At 37.7% G+C, this 18,216-nt stretch overlaps 1 protein-coding gene across 1 annotated transcript; it reads right to left on the minus strand.

The window, feature by feature from the left end:
• Nucleotides 1–2,996: 2,996 nt before the first annotated feature.
• LOC131677396 (endochitinase-like) lies at nucleotides 2,997–11,648 on the minus strand. Its single transcript, XM_058957196.1, has 3 exons — nucleotides 11,490–11,648; nucleotides 10,756–11,377; nucleotides 2,997–10,558 (listed from the first exon to the last, which is right to left on the minus strand). Exons 1-3 carry the CDS (start codon nucleotides 11,500–11,502, stop codon nucleotides 9,973–9,975), a joined length of 1,221 nt encoding a protein of 406 aa, XP_058813179.1. The 5' UTR covers nucleotides 11,503–11,648; the 3' UTR covers nucleotides 2,997–9,972.
• Nucleotides 11,649–18,216: the final 6,568 nt, after the last annotated feature.

Consider the following 18,216-nt stretch of genomic DNA (forward strand, 5'->3'; position numbering starts at 1 on the left):
GTTACGTGTTAGGGGACGCTCTCGCGAGATCAGTTGGCAGAATCCTTCGATGTCGCTCTCAGGATTTGAGTTCAATCTCTACGGTGCGTAGGTTAATACGACGATGTGAACAATATTATGTGGTGTTGAGGGGCGTACGACAATCGGTTTTAGGATTCCGTGAGTATTATGAGCAGTCTAAAAACTATATTCATTCTGATCAGGAGTCCATCTGGTTCTGAACTGGGTTATCAATTATTTCAAACAAGGTGTGGTCAGTGAAGTTTTCCTTATGTAGAGTATATGAACCGCACAAAGATCGCATAAAATCAGTGTTTTAAATCAACCGAGCTTTTCTTTTCTAGGTTTGTGGAAAACAATCATTGTGAAATGCCTTTTTGGAATGGGTGATTGAGTCAATATATCGCAACAGGTGTTGATTCCTATAGGAGTTGGCTCCTGGTTTTGGCACGTGTTTGATATTCATACGCAATATATTTTCACTCTTTAGATGCTTCCTAGAATTCGTAGGTCACTTTATCCGGTGTACAACTCGAGTATTCAATTCAATTCAATCGGGAAGATTGGATTGGATAAATTAAGCCTCGATTAATTTATCGACGGACGAGAATCGTTCCTTCCTGATAAGCAAAGTATGACAAAAATCTAATTGATTTCAATTTTCAATACCATTTACTGACGTTTTGATTGCATGTTATATGTGTTCTTTTCTTCTACTAACTTGTCAGCTTAGGTTGGCCTTCTATTAGTTTGTTTTCCAAAATTAATATTAGTCATCTTATACGCTTCTACTTAATCTTTTTGCACCTTTTTATCATCATTCGGCATGTTATTTTTCCGTTTTTACTATATCCTAAATTAGACTCACACTAACACTCACTGAAACAATCAAGCTCTCACTCCAAACGTACAAACGTTCGTGGCCTTCGGGATAACACAAACCTGGTCACAGCTGCGAACATGCACAGCCTGCTGCAATCGGCTTTAAACAGTGTCTAGTGAGTTACATTGTCCGTCTCTTCTGCAATTGTATTGAATGATTCTGACGGGGAGCCATTTCGTGGACTCAGCTCTACCGGGGAACAATTTTACAACCATCTTAAAAGTAGGAATACCGTTCGATATACTAGGAGGAGTGATTGAATTTAATTAATATTAAGGGGCTCATTAAGAGATATTTTTATGAGTAGTAGTAACATTGAGCGTTTTTAGGACGTGAGTAGCATTGATAGCCTCTCTTTGTTTACTTTTTCTTTCGATTATTACGACGCCACTATAACAGTTTGTATTAATTTACCAGTACATATCGAAAGCCGATGGTTTGTACTGGAATATTATGCAAAGAGTTGATTAGTAAATATTGAAACGACCGAGTAATTAACAGAAGAGAAACAAAGAGAATAGGGAAAGAGACGAATAGTGTGAAGCCAAAAATACCTTATTGAGCAGACCAATCGTGCAATGTAAATAAACATTACTCATGCCTGAGTTGGAGGAGATAAGTATTGTAAATCTATCAAAAAAGAAATTTGAATTTTCGTCAGAATTTAGTGCAATCGTGATTGTAAGGTGCATTCTAGAGTCTATGTATGAGTAAAAACAAGCTTTAGAATTATTTCATCTCTTTGTTTTAAAATGCACATCGTTTGATAAACAAATCCAACGATCGACAAAAGGTTTGTTTTCAAAATATAATAGGAGTCATTTAAAGTGCTGCCTTTGGAAACGGTTGCCAAATTCTAGTGTTGAAATCATCGTAAAGGGAGTGTTGCCGTTTTGACTGATTTTCACTCTGCGTCTCTTTCACTATTCTCTTTGAAGAGAAAGACCCCAAAGAGAGTTTCTCATTGTTGCTTGCGTCCTATTCTGAATTTTCTCTAGAATTGCTTGTTTGGGGCTTTTTAGCTATAACGCCCCATATATGTAGCTCGCTGTCAAACTTCATATGTTGGTATAGGGTTGCTAGGTTTTTTTCATTATGCAGGAATGGGCGATATCGATGCGAACACGTATATGGCATCACTATCCCGTTTGCATTGAACTGACATAAGTCAACATCTCAGCGGGCACACAGATTACGGGCCCCACTGACAGTTCAGATTGTTCTACTCGTTTTGCTAGAAGCCCGATCTGCACTAGTCATACACCGTGCGATATTACTCGATCTTAAGTTGTTTGTTGAAATGTGAAAATATTGGACCGCAAAATGAAGAAAAGTGTTGTTTTGGACCAACGGCGTTGTTTATGTTATAAAGGATCACGCAGAGTGAAGCCAAATCTACCTATCGAACAGTCAGATATCTACCTATCGTGCAAAGTAAACAAACATTCTTCTTTCGGAAAACATACAAGAAAAGTATTAGTGTTGAGAAAAATAATATCATGGCAGAATATTTCAATCGCCTAAATAAGACACTGTATTTAGTTTATTATACTTTTTGTAACAATGTAAAATAAATTACATGGAATAGTATCATGAATAAAGTGCTATAAACCACGAAACAGTAGGTTTTCAATTCATTTCACTGTGTAACTCGGTTGAAGTCACCCAAAGTTACAGCAAAAACTGTGGGTGCCAGGAACAAAAAAGTGGGCATAATTTTAGGCAGAGTTGCGCATTCCTCTGTACGGGACTCTATTATACCACAGACTCTATTTTGGACATGTCGGCGAATAACAAAAACTTTTCACCATGATACCAACAAATACCAAGAAACTGAGACATCACAAAGTTGTGTCAAATGAAATCGATTATGTTTATTGTGGATCGACCTTAACGCGACGTTTTAGATCTTGGCATTAAAATCATGGCGGCGTAGCAGATACCTGGATGCGAATGCGATTTGCTCAGTTTGAAAAATCGATTTTTTACAACCGATATTTTCAGTTAGGGAATCCATGAGACATTTCATTTATTTATTTATTTATTTTCGTCAAGCATATGTAGACTACATAGAATGGTATTACAATATTTGCTTGTATACTATACACTATTTCTACGATTAAGTTCAAATTTAATTTGTTTTCTGGACATGGAAAGGTCGATTATTGCACAATTTTTATTATAATGACGCATCATTCTATTGATGGAGCTATTTTTAGCAAAGTTTGTCCTAAAATATTGTTCCTGGAATAAATTACGAGTTCTTAGTTGACGGCTAGGCACATAAAATTTTATTTGCGAAAGTAATGATGCGGATTGTACACGTTGAGAAATAATGTCGTTGATAAAGCAAAGCATGGTAAATTAGCAGCGTTCTTTGAGTGTTTGTATGTTAATGAGCATTGCTTTATACAATGGAAGAAGAAATGTCGTCCAGTTTAGTTTACGAAGTGCGTACAAAAGAAATTGTTTTTGGACTGATTCGATGCGTTCTTCGTACAGGACAGTGTATGGGTTCCATACTACGCTGCAATATTCCAAAATTGGCCTGACATTAATTGTGTAGGGATCTTCAAAATTATAGCTGAAGCGTTTAATAAAGCACAGCATACAAGTTGTTTTATTTATTATTGTATTGTAATGTTCCACAAATGTGAGCTTGGAGTCTAAGGTTACGCCTAAGTCTCGTACAATTTTGTATTTTTCTACTAGTTGGTTTCCTAAGTGTATGTCTATGGCGATATTTGAGGTTTTTCTGCTGAAGGTTATTGTGTTCCATTTTTTTACGTTAAGTTGGAGTAGACTTTTGCTGGAATAGGTTGATTTCGTTTTGGAATACTTCAGCGTCTTTAACATTTCTTATTTCCATGAAAAGTCTCATGTCGTCTGCATATTAAAGCTCTTTTAGGTGTTTGAGTATAAAGGTAATGTCATTTACGTACAAAATAAAAAGAAGAGGGTGTAAGTGGGAACCCTGGGTAACGCCAGAGGTGACACGAATTGATTCAGAGAGTATATTCTGAAATCGAACTGTTTGTTCGCGTTTCGTTGAATATGTTTCGAGCCATTTCAAGAGTTTATTTTCCATGCCATATTTTCGCAGTTTGAAGAGTAATAAAGGTATGTCAAGACGGTCGAATGTTTTAATAAAGTCTATGTAGAGAGTTTCCACATTGTTGCCATTGTCCATTGCATTAACAGTGAATGTTACAAATTCTAAAAAGTTTGATGTTGAATACGTGTCCCACAAACATTCCTCTAAACCAAGGTTTCGTTGATACAATCGGGATGATAGAATATATCCATCGTCCCAACTCTCCATTGCTCCACGATGTCTGTTAACTTTCTAGCGTTCTCTGATAAGAGATATTGAAAAATTCATTGAAACAGTTTAGTCTTTCGTAAATGCCATCTTCTAAAGCACACGTCTTAGCTATAGTCCACCACCTCATTACCAGGAATGGAGCGATGCGAGGGGATCTAAACTAAGGTAAGCTTGTATGATCTTAGAGATATGACACACAAAAATTTCCATATTTTCTCCAGGAAATACGGAATGCACTTATGAAAATTGAGATCTTTTTCTGCAGAAAACCATGTTTCGCATAATGCGAATGCATAAAATTTCAAACTATTTGTTAAAATTTTAAAAGAATCGATTTTCGGGATATGTAATGATCGCAGATAAAAAGAGAAGTGTTTTTGTATCCGGAATGTAAACTAACCTATAGAACCGCCGCGGAGGTTTGCTTCATCGTGTGTGAAGTGAAAATTCTCCCATAAATTGCTGGTTTTCGGGTCGTATAGTACGCGTTTATTCGCCGGAAAGTGTTCAAAAGGACCGTCGGACAGTCGATCATCATACACTGGAGGAAACGGATTCACGAAGCGTTTTCCGAAGGTTTTTGCATCCCCGCAGAAGCAGCTTCAGTTGAGCATACAAGTGGGGCGAGAGAATATACCTCCGCATTCGTCACTCTGCACTTTCGTATAAATGCTGTTGCAGCGGCTGAGAGAATGAGAAGAGCTATTGCGAAATCGAGATGGACGAACCGACTGAAAAGTGCGTATGCATAGTAGATGCAGAGAACTGTATTGGGATTATCGCGGTTTGTATAGTTTTCTCTGTTTTTTCGCTCTTGTGGGGCGTCCTTGGACTTTCCAACTTAACCAGCTGCGTTGGTATTGTGCCATTCTGACGTTAACTTGGGAAGCAAACGAACCGCTTCTGGGATTAAGAAGAGGGCGATAGTACTGAAATGCGAAATCTCAATAGGGCACCCCACACGAGGCGCTAGTAGTGTCCTTACTGAGCAGTAATGTCACTTTTAATGATCGTGTAAGGTGAGTAATGACGGAATTCCCATACAATTCTAGTAATGACACTACTTAGTAATGACACTTTTATTGCGCGTGTAAAGGCCCGTAATGTGCGTACTTCAAACGCCAGATATCCCAATTGGTTTGATCAGTTTGGCAAAACACAGTATATAGGTGCCAAACTGATTAATGCTCTGCATGGGTGGGGGACATGGACGGAGCAGTGCAGCTTGCGATAGTCCTGGACTAGTCTTCTGTATCTGCTGCATGCATACTACTGTTGATAAATTGCGCTGTACTTGCAAACGTGAGAAAGAGAAAGGATTGCTCGGGCTGTTTGATGCGTGAGAAAGAAGCTAGAGATTTTGAGGATATCTGGAGAAGGTTTGGAATGGGACGAAAAATTGATAAGCAAGTATCAGTCACTCGCGTAAGTAGGAGATGAGGAAGGAAATAGAAAAACTGGTATATTTTTCTACAGACATATTCTAATTTATATATACAAAAATCAAATAAATACACTAAATACGCGTCGATTTCTTATCTCATGTAAGGAATCGAAAGTCCTATTGTAATGTTATAATCCATTTGATACAAACATTACAGTAAGGCGGGGCTGGTTGATGGAACGATGACCTCGGAACATGTCTGGCGCTGTACACGAAATGGGTCATCGGAAAGTCAATTGAGCTAACACCTACCTAAATCCTTGAACCAAGTTATTTGCATGTATATATTAAAATACATGCAAACATCTTTTTTCTGTAAATCACTACCAGCTAGTGGGAGTTAGAATGGTTAACACACACACACACACACACATGTAATGATCGCAGATAAAAATCCTGTAAAATTCTGCTAACTATACTGCACATAAAGGGAATGCGATCAATAGTGTAAAATTATGCGTGTCAGTAATTTTACATTGGCCACAAAGTTGCTATAAATAACATACGTATGTGTTGGTGATCATATCGACACCAAAAAAGAATTCCCGTTAATCAATACCAAGATTCGAACCGACAATCATTGGCTCGCCAAAGACACCCCCATACGGACTGAGTTAAAGCGACTCATAACAACGTGACTGCAAAGTGGCGTACATAAGTTTCGCTTGAGCGTGAACGATCCAAGCGCATTCAGCTGTGGCTCATGCATGTGTGTATAATGCAGTTAGTTTTCTCTCTGCTCAACACCGTTTCGTATAAAATCGTGTAAAAAATAAGATATGTTCGCTGTAAGTTGAATGAATAGTCTCCAGCAGAATATTGTAAATTTCCATAGGAACATACAGATTTGCATAATTTTCAAAGTTCATTTTATGTGCATGATATTTAGCATAAGTTTATTCGTGAAACATAATTACACGAATAGTTTTTCTGCGATATTATGGAATATGCTTAAGTTAATTTTTGTATTTTTTGCTGCGTATGTAATTCCGCTGTAGGACAGGGATTAATTCCACGACCTCGTTCGATTAATTATTAGTCATCGAAAGATACAATATCCGGACCTTACCAGGTCCGGGCCTGATTCCGACTTGGAGCTTAGATCCAGACTTGGAGCTTAGACCCAGACAAATGTCTTGATCCGGATCCTCGGTTCGGATACGTGGGTCCAAACCATAGGTCTTGCTTCCCGTACATGACGGGAAGGACTGTTCATGTTTTGAGAAGTCACTACCTTGCTGTTGACGTCATTGATAGAAAAGAAATTTCAATTTAGCCGGCCGACCGAAATACCTCAGTTTTTTTCTGACTGTACTTTGAAGCTGGCCGAATGTGAGCCGATCTTCAAATACGAAATGTGTCGTGTAAAGGAAATCGAAGCCCATCTTTATCCACATTGTGATCGCTTTGCTTGATGCGCAATACAATGACAAGCGAAATGCCACACACTTCTAGACAATCCGACACGTTAATATTTATTGCATGAGAATTGATGAAACATGAGTGCGACCCAGAGATGCTTTGAATGTGTTGATATTGCTCTCTAGGGAATTTTTTTGTTGGGACCGTTTTAGTATTAACCGTCTTGTTATTAGGGCATATTTTCTTATTACCTTATAGGTATTGCGGCCAAGTTTGGGTGTAGTGTAGTGCCTCTCGGAAGTAGCGCATAGTACATTTCCAGCCTGAAAAGAACTTAATCCTTGTGGAATTTCGTCACAAAATTCTAACCTCACCCTTGGAAACAAAGTACACTGAACCTAATCCGCAACCTGAACTCAAGTTTTTAACACTTAAATTAGTTATTGGAGAGGCGTTTTGAGTTCCTCTCATCAGAATCCGACACTAACTTAGTGACAGGAATTAGCTAGAACTGGAACAGAACACAAATTGGTTTTGTGCTCTTTACGCACAAAGTTTCATATCGTCGCTGTTGTGTTATCTTATGACAAGCGTCATTTAGCACATTTCGAGAAAAACGATTTTTAAAGTTTGAGATTGAATATCTTGAAACTTATAAATGGTATAAACAATCCAAAGAAGACAATTGATGCTTCTATCTATTCTGCACTAATCTCTCAAATATTACGAAGATCGGTTGACTATGTTGCGAGTTTTTACTATGAATGTAAACAAAAGTCGCACTCACACGTGTCATAGGCGTGTATTGATGACAAAATTTGTATGACGTGTCATAATCGTGCATGGAAAATTTTCCATAGAAACAAATCATAAATTTTTAACTTTTATTCATATCTTTGCGTTCATATGGTCTATAAACAATCGGTGAAATGCATTTTGAAGGAAATGAGTCAGGGAATCTAGAAAAAAATATTATTTTTGATTACATTGTTGCCAAATATGCTTTATTTCCAGTTTAAAACTAAAACTGTGTTTTTCTCACAACTCGTGTAATTTTCTTTTGAAAATGTTTATGCCATTGTGTTCCTCAGACATTTTCACACATAAAAACGTCTAAAACTTCAATATAAATTAAGCAAATCCCTAGATACAGTGATTTAAAGCAAAAAACTCACAATTTCTCATCATGTTTCTCGCTATATCTAAGTAACCAAGTAGAATTTCAAAATTCTGAAAACGCCACTTTGTAGAGATTTTTCAAACAAGTAATGTGGCATATCTAACTCAGTTTACCCCAAAATGGCGTTTGTCATAAGATAGCACAACAGCGACGATATGTCCTCTGGTGCACAGTGGCGGGTCTTTGAACACAATTTGGACAAAACCGAAAATGTTGCTTAATTTGGTTAAAAATCACAAGTATAACTAATTTTAGGGTGCTGAGTTCAGTTTAAATGTGTTATAGACAGGGCCGGCGGAAAGCGTGGATAGTACTACCCACTCGAAAATAACCGATTGGGTAATTACCCACTCGAAATTTTGAACCATTTCAAAAAATTTAGATGCACAACGCATGTATCTCGCACTACACACATTTGAAAACGTCGATGTACCACAATTCCATTTTCATAAATGAACGTGATTTAATGTGAATGTAATGTAAGTGTGTGCATTGCGAAAAGGGAAACAATCCTTACTAATGGACCCCTCACCCTATGCTTTCTACCCACTCGGGCGTAAAGTGTTTCGCCGCCCCTGTTATAGAACTTTTATATATTTATGATCCCATTATTAAAACTGATCACTTATATTAATAAATATCAATAATGTCAAAAAAATTGGAGAAGACCAATCTAATCTATTTGTATAACGTGTTCATTTACTTTAAATTTTCTTGCTTTTACATCCAAGTTTGAATGATTGTTGCGCCGACTACACCAGTGTAATGCACTGTCAAAAAAGAAAATGCGATAAGTTGGAATCAATTTTAACATTACCTCATTACATTGGCAAAAATATAATATAATGCCAAAAAAGGATAGATTATTTACAATGTAACTTTTTCCGATCCCGATTTATCGTAAATCAGGGCCATGCGTAAATCATTTATACATGGCCCTAAGTAGACGTACCATCTATTGAATTCAAGATTGTTGTTACTGTTTCCAACCAAATCGTATAGAGGTTGAATCATTCCATTCCGTGCAACGGGAGTTATTAACGTTCAATTTCTTTCGCTACGTTTCTGTAGATGATTAGTATAAAATTTTAATTAACCTATAATCAATGACTCTTTCAATCGCTCACATTGGCATAGTTGACGCAGTGTATATCTTTGTGTTTCACGCCAGTTACACACTATCATAGGTATTATAGCAGGCTCCTGCTAGGCTACCATTTTTGCCTAGCCAACATTTGCCTTTGTTAAAATCAAAACAACCCAATGCAATAACATGGGCGACATGAGCCTAAAAGCAAATAGACCCATCATATGTTTACTACTGTCAAAGTTTGTATATCTACATAGCGGATGACTGGGATGACACCCCCTGTATTATTGCCATGTATTTGTCACCGTTGTTTCTAAAATAAGCTAATATCTACTTATAATCACAATATAATTGCATAATTTTATATATAGAGCTTCCATATTCTTTTTAGAGCAGCCAATCTCGGAACATTACAAAAAAATAGTTTCATCGTTAGCTCCCTACATCGGCACCCTAAACGCTGCTTAGATTACTTCCATTTGGCGTAGTGCTGTGGATATGCAGACGGACCCAGTCAGTAGCTAAAGCGGAAAAAATACTTTTTGTTTTTTCTTTTCTCATTTGGCGCTTTTGGCTAGATATTTATTTTTAGAATAATTAAATAGTTTTCGACACACTTGTTGGTCACAGCAGTACGCTTATATCCACAATATAAATAAAATCACTTTTTCCCTACCGAGGTCCATCTTCAAGGCCACGTTACAAGAGATTCGTTCTTCGTTTCTTCATAGTATATGTGTAGCACTCGGGTTAACGGATACGGTTGCCCACAGTGACCCCTATAGTCATCTAGATCCAGCGAGAAAGCGTATATTCCCGCCAGACGATTTTTAATGGACCAATCGATTTTAGCCCTCAGCGATCGCTCATCTTCGTATCCGATCCATTCTTCGGTGCTAAACGCAAACGGACACTGTGCAATATCATCCCAACGAACGGTCATATTGGGAAGCGCTTGGCAAATCTCGCAATATCCCAGATAGCCGGCTTCGTTAGTGTACTCCCCAGCTGAGCCAGCTCCAATTGTCGGTGCACCCACACTGCTATCTTCCGGACTGGATAGAAGGTACGTTCTGCCGAAGAGTGGCACACCCAAAACAACTTTGTTTGCGGGGCAGCCTCCATGCAACCACTGCTCTACTCCACTTTGCACGTTCAGCCCTACGAAGTTCCCCTCGTCGTGTGGGCGATCTGCCATCGGACTGTGCACATCTGCAAAGTTATTCCACCAACCGCGTAAATCATAACCGATGACGTGAATGAAATCAGCTGCCCTGTAAAGTAGACAACAAATCGGCGTTAAAAAGTATCTCATAACAGTGTAAAGATGTTTGCGTATCACAGCTTCAAGAACGAAATGGGAACAGCGAGGTTTTAATCTGACTTCTTCATTATTGCGGCAGTTCGTTATTAAATAAAAGAATTCTTGACACAAACGACCGATACATGCTCAACAATTTTGTGTACTCACTCGCACAGCGCATCAATCTGGTAACCGACCTCCACCCGTGACTTGTCAGCCGGAACCTGCACACTAACTTCCCATTCTTTGCCTGAATCTTTGAATGCTTTCGCCAGCTCCCGAATCAGATAGAAAAAGTTGTCTTTATCGTTCAAACTGCCACCGCGTTCAAAGTTGCCCGGGTACAGCCACACCACCTCCAACCCATCGAAACGGTTCTTATGGAGAAACTTCTGTACACTAGCCACAAACCGTGCCCGCCTTTCACGGAACTCGGTCATTTTGCTAAACTTCTCGCCACCATGCCCCCAGCCTCCAACCGCAGCCAGCAGTTTCAGGTTCGGAAATTTATCTTTCAATGCCGCAAATCGCTGGAAGCCCTTTTCACCAAAATCAAATTCCGGCTGCATCGAAGTCAGTTCGAATGTTTTCTCATCAACTGCGACAAAGTTGTATACCACATGGGAGCATAACTCTCCCGGAATATCCTCGATGTTGTACGCTGCTCCATCTTGCAGTCTAGTTCGAGACCAGGTTGTGTAGTGGCAGATAAACCTTCTTCCTTTGGCTGAACTATGAACGAGTCCTCGAACCGAACTCAAGCTCGCCCCGACCAGCAGGAATAGCAGCGCTGTGAATGCAAAACAAACAAGTACAGATTTCGATGTTAATTGATGACTAACGTGAATGATTCGTAACAAGTCTATAAATGTGAAACGTTGATATTAAAAACCTCAACTCACCAGCATTCCTCATGTTGTATCGTCGTTGGCGCGTGAACTGCGACTGAGTAATGGTAACGCGCGTCAACGAAGCTATATGTGTTAACCGCAAAAACGGGAACGATTAAAAACTGGAAAAGCCACCGTTGTGTCTGACAATATAGTAGAAATAAACAAGCTCAGAGTAACAGCCGAGCGTTGCTAACAGTCGAAACACACCCCGACGGCTGCCTGATTGCGGTTAAATCAGTAGCTTATCTGTACAGGTCTCGGATGCACTATGCCCATCTGAGTGTATTGAAAATCTCGCAGAAACAATTCTATGAAACGGGTTTGTCCTGCCTTCTCAGTATCGTAAGGCATGGTTATTACGATGTGTTATGATGCAGATGCGAAAATTCAAGTATTCAACTTTTAAAGCCTTGAACTTGCCAAAAATCCGACTAAGGTGTGCTTTCCAGAAAATCATTAATTTTTACTTTGAATTTCGTTCAGGAATATTCCAGGATTGGTCGATTATTTCACTACGATAAAATGTGTCTGTGACGTCAATATAGGTTAATTTTGTGGTAAAACAATATTTCCTGACTTCTGGGAATCTAAGAAGTTAACTGCAAAACACATCACTAGAGTAACAGCGTCATAACGCCAAAATTGTGTAAGGAGCTGTCATCTGTTAGTATTATTTATTTGTGTATTTCAGTAACAGTGAGCAGTAAAAAAACATCAAGAGTAAGTCCACGAAGTGTGATGGGGGGGGGGGAGGGTAGGGTCAGAAGTTGTGCGACATAGCATTAAGTTTAAAACCCATTGTTTAGAGAAAATAATTTAATGATCCTTCATTCCCAAGAAAAATCTATTTAAATGCGAACAAGTTATTTTTGATGCGGTTTTTCATGAGGTAAATTTACATTAGTTAGCTAATGTTGCTAACTAGTAGACTTAGTTTGGAAGCTGAATTAAATTTTCACTTCGGATTCAACTAAACAAAATTTAGTAATTTAGATGAACGTATGGTTCTTAGAATCATTGGCAGCTGCACGATTGTAAACTGAGAGAACTTGTATTCATGCTCCCCTTGACATATAAAATTCAAAACAAAACTATCAACACTATATTTTTCATGAAATTGGCTTATTTTGCACGCAATTTGCTGTTATAATGAAAATGTTGATAAAAATCGTCAAACATTTTGAAAGGACATGTATTAACCTTCCGGCAGTCGCACTGGTGCACTGAGTGCACGTTGCTCTGAAAAGCTAGCGAATCGTCTTTGGGCACCGGAGGCTGCTCGTTGAGTGGGCCATATGCGCGACTTCCGGAGGGTTAAAAATAATTGAAAAACTTATGCAATTTTTTTTTCATCACCCGGGCGCTTTGCATGGGACGAGGGGGAGGGGGTAGGTAAATGTTACGTTATTTACGAGGGGGAGGTTAGAATTTTGTGACCAAATGCCACGAAGGGGGAGGGAGGGGTCAAAAATCGCCGAAAAAAGCTACGTCATTTGTGTACGGCCCATATGTCTTTTTGAAAAAACGTTCAAGAAATATGAAGTGACCGTATCTGCACAAAAATGACCGTTATTTCTTTTCCGTTTTCCTCGTATTAGGTTCTTTACTGATACACTTAACCTCACTTTTCTTGACAGTTCGCTTGTACTGTTTACATGGACTTTGAAATTTGTGGACGACTAGATTCGCTCGAAGCAAATCGCAAAGAATTTTTCTAAGTCCATGTAAACAGTACAAGCGATCTGTCAAAAATGAACACTCAGTTCATTTGTAACGTCATCGTAAAGTATTCAATAGTGTTTCAGTTAACTATCTCTCACAGAAGCCATGCGAGAGAGAGCGCATTCAAATGATAGACAGATTGAGTACCATTTCTTTTGTATTGGTATGGTAAACGAAATATTATTGCATTCAGGCAGCATGCGATACTTTCTTGATTTTTTCTCCACCTTTCTGTTTCTTTTATGCAAAACTATTTGTGTGAATCCGCCTGTTTGTTAATACTAGCCCGTTGTTTGTAATAAGAGGACCTTTATGACCGTATTTATATAGTAAATTAAATGATGGTCAGTTTCAATTCTCCTTACTAATGATGCCAATGAGTGAGTGATTCAGAAGAGAACCGTCTTACTGTTGTCAATTCATTCAAGTGAGAACCGTAACTCAATATGCATCGCTTATTGTTTTGACTGCTAACTGTTTCATTCTCTTTTGTCTAGCAGGTTTGCCATCAGTACCGTGATGAAGCTCAGCACTCAGAGCCGAACACGCACAACTCACGTAACAGTTCCCTTAGGTTCTGGGTCTAGGCAGAGCAACTAAAAACGTCTGGCAAAATCTGTCACTTAACAGCGACCACAAAGTCATCAAAATTTATCAATCGATTTTTGATAAATTTGGGAAAATATGATCCAAATTTCCAAAATGCCAAAAATTAATAATATTTTAGCTGCTCATTTCCAATCTCATCCATTTAATATTTCAGCATACTCTGTCGCTGGAAATGTCAACTATCTTCTCACTTTTGTGTACCAAGGTAGCAAAACTGACGTTTTTGCCTTTCTCATGTAGAAAGGTTATACAATCGCTCTAAAAATAGCCAACTTAATCCCGTGACATTTTTTTTCCACATACACACATACATACCCACACAGACATTTTCCGACCTCGACGAACTGAGTCGAATGGCATATGACATTCGGTACTCCGGGCCGGAATTAGGTTGACGATTTTTAGAGTGATTGCATAACCTTTCTATATGAGAAAGGCCAAAAAGTCAATTTTAGTCAAAAAATTTTTTTTCGAGATTTCATCAAATCTCAACGTTTCATGCATTTTAATGTTGTTTGGCATCAAAAATGCAAATTCGATTTTGAAATTTTCCCTTACGCCCCCCTTTGAGAATTTTTCATTTCAGTTCATATGGGAATTTGCTGTGTGGTCGCACTCTTCAACCCGTAATTCCGGAACCAGAAGTCCAATCAACAAAAAATTCAATATCAGCCGATGGGAAGGTTGTACCTTTCATTTGAGACTAAGTTTGTGCTAATCGGTCCAGCCATCTCTGAGAAACAGAGGTGACATTTTTTCCACATACACACATACATACCCACACAGACATTTTCCGATCTCGACGAACTGAGTCGAATGGCATATGACATACGGCCCTCCGGGCCGGAATTAGGTTGCGATTTTTTGAGTGATTGCATAACCTTTCTATATGAGAAAGGCAAAAACAAAGCAATAAAAAAATTAAATTATGCGTACGTCACCAGAGAAATCAATTTCGAATATACAGTGGAAATTTAAAAACGATCAAAAATCACTCCAAAAAAGTGGTTTCGAGAAAAACGCGGTAAAAGTTTTCAGTGCACTCGGGATATATATATATATATATATATATATATATATATATATATATATATATATATATATATATATATATATATATATATATATATATATATATATATATATATATATATATATATATATATATATATATATATATATATATATATATATATATATATATATATATATATATATATATATATATATATATATATATATATATATATAAGGGGCTTTACGGCAGAATTGAAAATTTGAACATTTATATATTGGTTTCGTATTCCATGTTTAAGGATATCATTTTTAACATTCTATACCACAGTTTAGATCAATAAATAAAAATTCGATTTAAAAAAAATCTATGGTGTTGTAACTCCTTAACCAATATAAAACCTTGTGGCATCCAAACACTAAAAACTATCCATACGTGTTAAAATTTCTAGGATCTGTTTGAAAAAAACCAGTTAAAACCAGTCACATAAAACTGCTAAAATGGCCCACACAATCGTTTGATCGCAAATTAAAAGTTAATAAAGGAGATGTTACAAAGATGATGTTTGATGCATTCAATCAAGACTGGCAGAACACTGATGAATCATAATCTCGCATAAAGCCTGTCTCGTTGTCTACATGCAGTGATTCAGTCTAATAAGTTGAAATTATAATGTAAATATACTCTGTTAATGAATACTTTTCTAAGTAGTATACTGCAAAAATGAGAATGAATCTCCATTAGTGTAACAGTTGAAATCATATCCTACCTATCACATCAGCACAGACAACGCAGTGGAGAGTATTTATGACAAATCTCAAACGCACTTATATGCAAATTTTACTGCAAAACTACGAATGCGATCAGTGTTAGTAATTTATGGGTTGACTGGAACATAGGTTAGAGACGCTACTGGTTTTCCATTTACATAGAGCAGAACGGGGCTAGGTAAGTGCTTGTTTCTCGATTTCAGAGTGATCGCTCAAACCGCGCGTTGTTATTCACGTGCAACGATTAAATCGCTGATAAACTACCTGCTTAAGAGTCAGTTTTTCTTGTGCACACCCCTGTGCTCTAGAGGTCGTATTGATTTTGAGTAAACTTTTCTCGTTCATTTATGCATATGTGGGATGAACTTTGGCTAAAATTCAGCTTGGATTTCAACAGGAAGTGAGGTAAAATGGCCGCCAATAATTGGTTTGAAGAAATGGGTCGAAATTTTAAAATCCCTCTATCTCTGGCTTTACTTGAAGAAATAAATTTCTGCTTAGTTTTTCTGACTTTCGGAGGGGTTGAAAAAAGGATATATCTTTTCGCTTTGTAATCGATACGTATGAATATTTTTCAATATATCAAATCGAAAAGGTATATTCTATTATAGAACCTCCCAAAACCCTTTCAGAAAAACTTAGTAACTTAGATTTCATCAAGTTAAGTCAGAATCAAAGGTTTTAAAATTTCGACCTATTTCTGCGGACCAATATTCGATGCCCGTTTCACCCCACTTTCCACCATCGAAAGGATCTAATGTTTGACCGTAGTACAGAAACAAACGCTGAAGTTTTTATCAAAATCGGATAACACCAATACGACCATCAAAATTTGAAAAAAAAACTGGCTCTTACGGAATCTTGTTGCTGTTGTTTATCATTCATGTTTATTGTTGCGCTTATAATAAAATCTGAAAGGTGCATCAAATATAGCCGCAGTTGCTTCGCAAGCAGATTTCAGTGGAGCTTTATTTTTCTGCCAGCTGTGTGCTTTTCGAAAGCTTCAAGGAAAAAGCTGCCTATAAATTTATATAGGCGGCTGTCACGCACCTATCTCAATTGAGCTTTCATATAATCGCATATCGAGCGATTATCCTGCAAGGCGCAATATTCTATGGCAGGAAAAATCAAATGATCGTTTTCCGCAATAGAATTTTGTGTTGAGATAGTGAGTTTTTCAGAATCAATATCAATTTTAACAATTTTCTAGAAAATTATTGTTCACGAGGTGAGGTAGCCTACTTTAGATCATTTCGGAATTATTTGTATCCATTGGCGGTTCCGGCATCGGGGCCGACGTAGACTTTTCGATGATTTTGGCTACCCCACCCCATTCTACTCTACAGTGAGCGACACACGTTTGCGCTGGCCCATTGTGTTTTACGATGGTAACCGCTAATTCAGATCACCGGGAGTGATGAACGAGCATCTTTCTGTGCTGAAAATATTCTAGGCTACTCAGAAATTATACAATGAGTAATAAGAAGAAATTGAATTAACGCTACTTTAATACCAAGTTCCAGTTCGAAGATAAAGAAGATAAAGAAACTCGGAATTAGGCGACAAATTTTGAATACAACCTTCGTGGGGTTAAATGTATCAATCAGTGTGCGATTCTCAGCTACAATCAAGTAAAAAAAACTTGCCCAGGATTTACCACCTATTTGATGGCCAACGACAAAAAACTTGTCTGAAGCGAAACCTGTTTGCAGTGGAGGGATCACGCGAAACTCTTCGAACGGAAATTTTCTTTTCAAGCGTATCGTGTTTTCCGTTATAAATTTAACAATTATTAAGAAAGCTGGATTTTCGTCGAACTAAGATGATAAAACTACTAGCAGTTTTTTACAATTATAAATCAATTTCTAGCGGTGACTGATTTAATTACTAGACAAAATATGAATATAAAAAAACCTGGGTTTGATAACATGTAGTTCATCCAAAATGTGATTCGTTTATTCAAGTTCCTGAAGATAAATTATGTAGTGTCCAAATAATTTCTAGAGGTTTATGTTATGGCTGTATTTCTAACGTATCGCGTGTATGCACTTTGCGGTTTGTCGTCCCAGTAACACGCTATGAGTCGAATACGTGCAACTCCATGATGTTATTCGAACCTTGGACGAATGATTAACTTGGTTAAAGCCCCACTAAAAATATAATACAATGCAATGTTATTAGAATATTATCTTCTATTCTCTAAAAGCGTAAGTAAACGTAACATCAAGTATTTTTTCCATTTCGCTTTCTACCTCTGTCGTAATCGGATGCTATAAACGTACAAAATGAATCGAACAATCGACAAGCCGCATCCGGTGAATGTAATCCGTTATGTATACCGTGGTTTGTCCGACAAATCTACAAGGATCGTGTAACAATATGAGTGAAACTCAAAAGCAAAGTATGAATCCACTGTGATAAGGCGAAGCTGCAATTGATTGCAAATGGCTCGAAATTCATTTATTAGTTTGTTAAGTGGAGATGTCATCCAAAGAGAAAATCTACTTCAGGTTACGAATGTCATCTGTATCCTATTCCATCATGGGAGAAATGTAGCACTCATAACGCTTTAAGGTTGAAAGCTCTTTATATGCGTAGCAATCTGCTGCACGAAGTTGAG

Source organism: Topomyia yanbarensis, chromosome 1, assembly GCF_030247195.1.
Source record: "Topomyia yanbarensis strain Yona2022 chromosome 1, ASM3024719v1, whole genome shotgun sequence".
NCBI classification, from domain to species: Eukaryota; Metazoa; Arthropoda; class Insecta; order Diptera; family Culicidae; genus Topomyia; species Topomyia yanbarensis.